At 49.9% G+C, this 7,978-nt stretch overlaps 3 protein-coding genes across 3 annotated transcripts; 1 reads left to right on the top strand and 2 right to left on the bottom strand.

The window, feature by feature from the left end:
• Window positions 1–899: 899 nt before the first annotated feature.
• On the bottom strand, window positions 900–3,743 carry K441DRAFT_648013 (acid protease). Its single transcript, XM_067646876.1, has 2 exons — window positions 2,649–3,743; window positions 900–2,593 (listed from the first exon to the last, which is right to left on the bottom strand). The coding sequence occupies exons 1-2, from the start codon at window positions 3,292–3,294 to the stop codon at window positions 1,179–1,181; spliced, it is 2,061 nt and encodes a 686-aa protein (XP_067497264.1). The 5' UTR covers window positions 3,295–3,743; the 3' UTR covers window positions 900–1,178.
• An 857-nt stretch (window positions 3,744–4,600) lies between these two features.
• On the top strand, window positions 4,601–5,907 carry K441DRAFT_670266 (uncharacterized protein). Its single transcript, XM_067650259.1, has 2 exons — window positions 4,601–4,935; window positions 5,004–5,907. The coding sequence occupies exons 1-2, from the start codon at window positions 4,836–4,838 to the stop codon at window positions 5,654–5,656; spliced, it is 753 nt and encodes a 250-aa protein (XP_067497263.1). The 5' UTR covers window positions 4,601–4,835; the 3' UTR covers window positions 5,657–5,907.
• A 630-nt stretch (window positions 5,908–6,537) lies between these two features.
• Window positions 6,538–7,698, bottom strand: K441DRAFT_592736 (uncharacterized protein; the record flags this gene model as incomplete). Its single annotated transcript, XM_067644897.1, has 3 exons — window positions 6,538–6,794; window positions 7,240–7,259; window positions 7,400–7,698. Coding segments are annotated over 3 exons (576 nt in total), but the record flags the coding sequence as incomplete, so codon positions are not given.
• Window positions 7,699–7,978: the final 280 nt, after the last annotated feature.

The raw sequence follows: 7,978 nt of genomic DNA, 5'->3' as shown, positions 1-7,978 counted from the left end.
CTAATATTTTAAAAGGATTATAAAAAACTAGTTATCCTTTAGAGAAAAACTAACGATTAGTCTCTAAATAGAGGAGATTAGAAGGTAATTATCTTTTAAATACGCAAAGTGCGTTCTATCTTCGACCTACCTGCGACTCTTATTCGATACTATTGATTAGATATCTATAAATTCTAGTTAGAAGCTGTACTAGCCTCTTATATTTATATACTTTACCTATATAGTAATTTAAGCTACTTAATTTTAATAATAATAAATAATAAATTATTTAATAGAGTCAATTACTTACTTAAAGAGTAAGCTACTTTTATAATAAATAAGGGTATTTTAAACAGTAGATATAAAATTTTAGTACTTATAATCAGAGAATCTATAATAGTATTACCTTTTAGGATTTTAATTTCTTACTATAATGAATAGGATAAAATTAAGTATAAAGAGTAAGGTTATTTTAATAGATTTTAATAGTTGAAGTTATAGTAAGCAATAGCTATATTAATAAATTAAAACTCTATATAGTAATTTAAGTAGAGCTACTTTAGTAATATTTTAAGAGGTTAGAGTATTAGAATAGTACATTGCAAAAGGCTTAATTAAGGGGTGTAGATTATATATAGTGTATCGGTATATACCCTATATCGTACTAAGGGGGTTTGACTGTACTAACTGGTAGCTAGGCAGGTAGATAGGTAGTTGGCGGGCTTTGGGGGCTTAGTCTCACTGCTCACTCTCGCGTATACTGTGCAGAAGGGCACCAATGCACCAGGGCAGCCGGGCACCAGGGCAGCGTCTGTCAAGGGAAAAGCATCTATGCACGTCATCCCACAGAGCTGATGTTGGTGGGACTGTCCAAGTGAAGCTTTGAACCTTGGAAGCATACCTAGCTAACTTAGTAGCTACTGGAAATGCTACCTTTATATTGATTATGTTGTATTGTATTGTACTGTATTGTATTCTACTTGATGCGCTCTACTCTCCCCAAACGGTAGGAGGCCACGTCTGCGCCTTCGACTCGATAATACTCACCCCAACGGTAAACCCCATTGCCAACGCCGAGCTGGTATCTTGTTCCAAAACGCCATTGGCTTCGTGCCTGTAACCCTGCACCCCAAGCACCAACCCGAAGAAAACCCGAGACGCCCAACCGTCTGTAACATTCGGCCCCCACAAAAAAAACATTATTCGTAGGAGAAACGCCGTCTTGATGAACTGCCTTCTGTCGAGCCATCCATCGGAGAAAGAGGGGAAAGAATATTGTCAGCCTCGAGATCCCTGCCGTCTCGCGGCGTGCGGGGCGTAATAGGAGACACATTCTGCAGGGCCTGTAGGCCCCTCCCGTTCACTATCGTTACCTCTGAAGGCGACACGAGAGCAAGTCTCCTCGGAGTTTCCTCCGATATGGGCGAATTAGATGGAACAGGGTCGACACCATTGTATCTCCTCTCTCTCGCCACCATTGACTCCTTCTCCGACAATTGTCGCCCATCAGCCTCCAGTCGCGGCGGAATATCCCCTGGCATCTCGTAGATCTTCCGCTCGCTCCCTTCTGCTTCCGATATCGGGTTGGGGAAATCCGGACCTGGAGAGGTTGGCGTCCCGGGGAGCCTGGCATCTTCTGGTTTAGGCGTCCCGTCTGAGCCGCTGCACAGTTCGTATTTGATTGGGGGATCCGCTGGTAGCTCGGCTTTCGGGAACACGTTCGTTCCACCTGTTGGAGAACTCGGTGAATTGGGAGCCTCGTCTTTAGATTTCTCTGAAGGCACATCTCCGTTTGCTTCTGCGGCTTCGAGTTTGGCCATTACTCTAGCCTTGTGCCGTCTCCACCAGAACCACCAGATTAGTAAGAAAGCGATTATCGCTACAGAGAGGCCTACGCCAACCGCAATGCCGATAATTTTGCCGGTGTCAAGGTGTTTTGAAGATGATGAGCTGTTCGGCGTGCCAATAGTCGTGTTCGTTGAGTTCGCCAGGCTTGGGGATAAGATGGGAACGATTTGAGACGATTCTCCAAATACCCAAGAACATTGGTAAACCGAGAAATTGAAGCGCTCCCAATCAACCACCAGATACGCTTCCTGGAGGAATGTTCTGCCAAAAACATACTGGCTTTCATTCGCAGCGCGTCGAAGTGGGAAGTAGTTTGAGGAGTTTTGGAGGCCACGGTACGGGGGTTTGGCCACTAGATCGAAAGCGGCATATGGCAATACAATGTCAATGGTCTCTCCACCCGTTGTTTTACGTCCAAGCGTGAATGTAACGTTAGCACTTTCCGCTAAAAGCTGGCTGTGAGTGACGTCGTTCACAAGATAAAGATTAGTGGCGTTGTCGTATGTTAGCCCAAAGGCACTCTCAAAAGCCTTGCAGGCATCTAAGGGAAGCCATATTTCTGGAATTGTCGAGTCAATGTACATGAATATCGGCGTCGGGAGAAGGTTGATATTTGACTTCGTCTGGTCGTTCATAGTAATACCCTGAAGTCCCACGACGATATCGCGCTCATTGTCCGGTGCGAAGTCAAAGGTCATGTTGTTAGGAATAAATCGCGACGTGTCATAGCCACCGAGAGTAAGGCTTGCTAAAACCTTGGTAAATCCTGATATTGACGGTTAGTTGACTTATACGAAAAGCGAGTTTTGGGAATGCCTCACGGTACTGGGCGCCTGCAGTATAGCCAAACGACACGCTTGGAATAAGATTGTCCTCCTTCAGATATGTGATATAGCTTGGCGAAGGATCATTGAAATCGGAGAAATTGGTGGGCTTTGGATTTATCCCGAATATTCCAAGGTAGAAATCGGTCGTTTCGAAGCCGCCAACGGTAGTATTCTTCAGCGTCGGCCCTTCGGCGCCCAGTCCTCCCAGTCCGACCGTGTCATAGCCATACTGCCCATTTCCAGAATATCCCAGGTTTCTTTCAGTCCAAAGCATATAGTAACCGATCTGGTGCCATGTCGAAGATTGAGAAACGTTATAGGTCCAACCGCGAGCTTGGGTGCATGACCCTACATTGCTTTTATCGCTGCATGATTCCGCCAATACCACCCACGTTTGCTGGCTGGCGGTAGAAACAAAGGTGCGGACGAACTGTTGTGGAGTTCCTACGCGCAAAGTGAAGGTTGACCACTGGCCGTCGATTCCATCCCAATTTTGGTCCGGTGTCACAGATATGGGCGCGGGTATTACTGTCGACCTCTCCACAAGCACATCGGCAAGGCAAAAGGAGAGGCGTATTGCGAAGACTGTAAAGAGAAGAAAGCTTCCGAATGAAAAGCGCGGAGCTCGGAAGCGGAGCATGGCCGCTCTAGCTGAGCATTGGAGTCTAGGATTGGGTGGGGAAAATGAAAGTTATAGTAACGAGTGTCATAGCAAATTACAGTAGTCTGCGCGCAAGCGTGGAGACATAATCCGTGCCAGCAGAAGTGCTAAGGTGCGACGGCGAAAAGATGAAGAGACGGCTAAGAAGCGCAGCAGAGCAAGGCGTAATAGTGGTGTTGAGAAAAAAGTTAGGAGTGGAGGAAGCCAAGGCCGCGATTTTGGCGACGGCGCTGCTGAAGGATCCGAAATGCAGAGTCGCTCGTACGCTGGGCAACGTTTGGGGGGACCTTGTGTCATTGTGCTGGGAGGAGAAGGGTCTACGCGGCTCGCAAGGACAGGCCTGGAACAGCGACCATGAGGGGAAAGAGGCCGGGAACCATCTGCTTGCATCCAAACAGCCGGTCGATTTTCCCGATGAGAAGTGAGTGCAGCCTCTGCAGAACTGCAGAAGTGCAGAAGAATGTGCAGCCGGGGAGCGCCTGCCATGGCGTACGTCTCTGTTTCATCGAGAGAGTCACCAGGAGGATGATGAATTCGGTATGAGATTGCCTAGCCTTCAGCTCCTTCAGGCGGCACACAACCAATCAGCGCGAGAGGCCACGCTAGCTTGAGACATGGCAACCTGGAACGGACATGGATAAAGCCACACCCAGCGCCGACGCATTGCGGACTCGCTAGATCTCGCCCTTTTGGGCAGTCAGCAGGCAGTTGGCGGGCATGATGGCAATCAACCCCAGGCGATCGCCAGCGAGGGCGGAGGGCTAGTGCGGGCTTGCACGGGTTTTGGGGGCCACCAGCCTGGTCGTTCCAAAACGTGGTCGGGCCCGATGAAGCGCTATGACGCTCCCCTTGGTGCTGACGATCCCCTTGGTGCTGACGATTTGAAGTGTGAAGGCATCATGGTGATAAACCCCCTAGCTATCCCAGTTATCCCAGTTATCCTAGTTATCAAGTTGTCCTGGCTATCTTGGTTATTCTCAGGGGATGCCATGGTCAATGGGATCCGGAGATGACAGGCTGCTGGGAAATGCGTTGGGGTGCCATAGCAGAGGGCAAATCGGAGCGGAGGGCCTCTGGCTTACTCGGAGAGTCTGCGAGTGGCAGCGCGGGCGGTGATTTGCTCTCTTCCCGGCCTGCCTGACGATTTCGCTCGGTCCTGCTGCAGACGGGGCCTGGCCCTGGATAAACAAGCTCATTTCGATGCACCTTATGCTTTCCACGGACCTGTTCCACCGCGCCGACGCTGCACTGCCACTACCGACTGGACTGGCTGGACTGAGGGACTGAGTGATCTGAGTGGACTGCTGGCCCCAGCGGGCAACGAGAAGTCATTGCACCGTGCATCGACCTGATCTAGATGGATGAACTCTATCCACGTAAATTGTCGTCCATCCCAGGGCCCTTTCTATCAGCCACGCCCACTCGCTGTCGCAGTCGCTGTTGCATTCTGCTTTATTATTCCCTCGTTTTTGGTTTTCCATGCCTAAAGAGCCTGTCTGCTGGCCACTCTATAGAGGCACATGATGCTGATGCTGTTTGCCCTGTTTTTCGCGCTGCTTCCCGCCGTCGTTTTCTCAGCGCCTCCCAAGCAATTTCTCGCTCGCAAATACGAGACGATAGGTGCGCCTTCCGTCAATAATCACCCGCATCGTATAGCCGTTAGTTAACGATAAACCTTGATACACCAGGTCCAAATTGGAATCTCACCTCGTCTTTTATATCGCCTGCGTCTTCTGGTTCGGCTGCGTCTTCTATATCGCCTGCAGCGTCTATATCAACTGCATCTCTTATATCAGCTGCATCCGCTCCCACTCTTTCATCAAAAATCACTCAACCGCCATACCCAATACTGGGAAGCGGCACCAACCCCGGAGGGCACCCGAGACCCACTGGTAAAGGGCCACCTGCCAACGACACCTGTGGAGGATGTACGGTCAATGCGCCTAACGCTGCCGTGGACTGGTGGTTCGCAGCGACATATGAATACGCCGTGGGAACCTTAAGCACTCTTATTTCCAATGTGACAAGCGCCAACGGTGCGCCCGTTCTGACACTAGCACCCGCAACCGACAGCTTCGATGTCTCAGAGGCAATATCAGATTATTATGCCTACACCGCGAGTCTCTACTTTGACTCTAATTCCAACCAGACTCTCACCGAGTATGGTGCTTACACCGTCACTCCCTCCGCTAAGATCACATCAATCGTTTCAAGAAGTGCAGTCCTACCCATTCCCTCTCCCGGTACAATCCCCGTAGACGATGTTGAAAAATTGTCCTTTGACCCCTTGCCTGCGAGCGTCGCCGTAACCGGTGCCTCGGGGACTGTGTTTGTTGCGTAAGTGAAAATTTTCATTCAGGGGATTTCTAAAGTGGATGCAGTAAAATAGATATCATTTTTATCCATACCCAAGATATTCAAAATCATTCAAAAGTAAAAATTCCAAGGACTGAGCAGATTTAGCAGAAAGAACATCTTCACGAAATAAAGCGTCCTAGAGACTAATTTCAACAGTACTTCCACCACGCCGTTTGTTTACTTTTCTGTCTATGAAGTGGAAACACAGGTCCCTGTGACTGTAGACAGTGGGAGAGTTGGATGCAGATCTTATACGCAAACTTACAACCTGTCAAATCCTTACGCGTACGCCTACACCGGTGATGGATTGGAAAACCAAATCGTAGCATCCGGAGATCTCCCGGCCGACTTTCTCCAGCAAATTCCTCAGTCATCTTGTAGCGTTGGAACCTGGCAAGCTGTGGTCACAGTCGTTGTAGTTGTAGATCTTATTTATGATCAAGAGCGCCACTACCATCCCTTCCTTGTCCACGTCGAATCGAGCGTAACTGGCCTTGACGATTCAGGGGCAACAAGTACTACTCTTCCAACCTATGTCCCCACCCCGCATATCGAGGATAGTGCCTCACAGAACCCAGGCGCGAGCACTCCAGCTATTCCTTTCGCTCCGATCATCCAACCTTCAGTTATACCAAGCGCAGAAGCATCGGCAACTACTGTCGGGCCTGGGCAAAGGGCTACCGACACAAACGGTATTGGCTTAGCCACAGATCTTGCTGGTCTTATATCTCAGATCAACTCTTTTATTACAGCATTCGCACACAACGAAGCGACAACAAAGGGGTCGAGCCAAGCCGCAGCTACACCACTTGAGCCAAATGGTCAAGCTGGACTAACTGCTAACGGTAATGGCGCTCCCAGTGCTCAAGCCGAAGTGGTGGGGACTGTCGGATCACAGACTATCAGGATCGGACCATCTTCTGTAGTAGTAGTTGGTACCCAAACACTGTCTCCTGGAGGACCAGTTATCACAGTCGGCGGCACTCCAGTCTCGCTCGCACCTTCCGCTACAGCAATTGTGATCGGAGGAACAACATCAAAACTGCCGCAAGCCGTGACCATCGCTGCTGCACCACCACCAGTTCTCACTATTGGATCCACAACTCTCACTGCCAACGCAGCTACTCAATTTTCTGTGGCCCCTGGCCAGACGCTCACGCCTGGAGGTGCTGTTACAATTAGTGGGACTGTCATCAGCCTTGCCCCCTCTGCATCTTTCCTTGTCATCGGAGGCTCTACACAATTCCTACCTACAGCAACACCGGTAGTCACAGTCGCTCCTGAAATTGTGGTAGGCGGCACTACATTCACCGGGAACTCCGGATTATCATTTGTAATCGGCGGTCAAACCCTAGCGCCAGGCTCGGTCATCACAGTGAGCGGCACTACTATCTCTCTCAATCCTTCTGGGGGAAGTGTAATCATTAATGGCAACACCGAACCGGTTATAACTCTACCTGTCACCATCGGTCCCCTCCTGACAGTGGGAAATACCGTCTACACTGCCATCTCAGGTTCCTCATATATCATCGCCGGTCAAACATTGACTCCTGGCGGTACTATCACTGTCGCTGGAACCACCATCTCTTTAGGTCCTTCTGCTTCATACGTAGTAATCAACGGCGCAACAGATACTCTTAGCGGTCCCGCCGCTCTTATTACTCCTCCCCCAATCACTATCGGAAATGGAGTCTTCACAGCCATCCCTGGCACAGGAACGACCTACTTAATCGGCGGCTCAGCTCTTACTCCTGGAGGCGTAATTACCGTCGCCGGCACAACAATCTCCCTATCACCCGGTGCAACCGCTGTCGTTGTGAACGGCGTTACCACGACGCTTATTCCCACAGCCCCCATCACAAACCCTCCGCTCTTGACAATCGGCACAGCAACATATACCGCTCTGCCAGGCGGTGGAACTACATTCGTTATCGGAGGACAAACTCTCACTCCCGGAGGCGTTATCACTGTATCCGGGACAACCATTTCGCTCTCCCCATCTGCAACTGCACTAATCATTAATGGAGGAAGTATGACTACTACGGAGACCCTATTCCCAGCTACAACAACAAACAGCGCATCAACAGCCACGAACACGGGCACCGCAGCAAGCTCCGCCTCCGCGGGCGCGGCGGCTACTGGATCAGCGAAGCCGTCGCACGGTGCTGCCGCCACCCTGCAGTCTTCTGGGAGTGCGCTCTCGATATTTTCCCTCGCTTTGGGATATCTTCTTAGTTGGATCTAAGATATTTTAATCTACTTAGGAAGAGCAGGAAACGGAAGAAGAGGAGGAATGATGTAAGCA

The sequence above is a fragment of the Cenococcum geophilum genome (genome assembly GCF_001692895.1).
Source record: "Cenococcum geophilum 1.58 unplaced genomic scaffold K441scaffold_80, whole genome shotgun sequence".
NCBI classification, from domain to species: domain Eukaryota; kingdom Fungi; phylum Ascomycota; class Dothideomycetes; order Gloniales; family Gloniaceae; genus Cenococcum; species Cenococcum geophilum.
The sequence above is the reverse complement of the archived record's forward strand: the minus strand, read 5'-3'. Positions and strand labels throughout refer to the sequence as shown.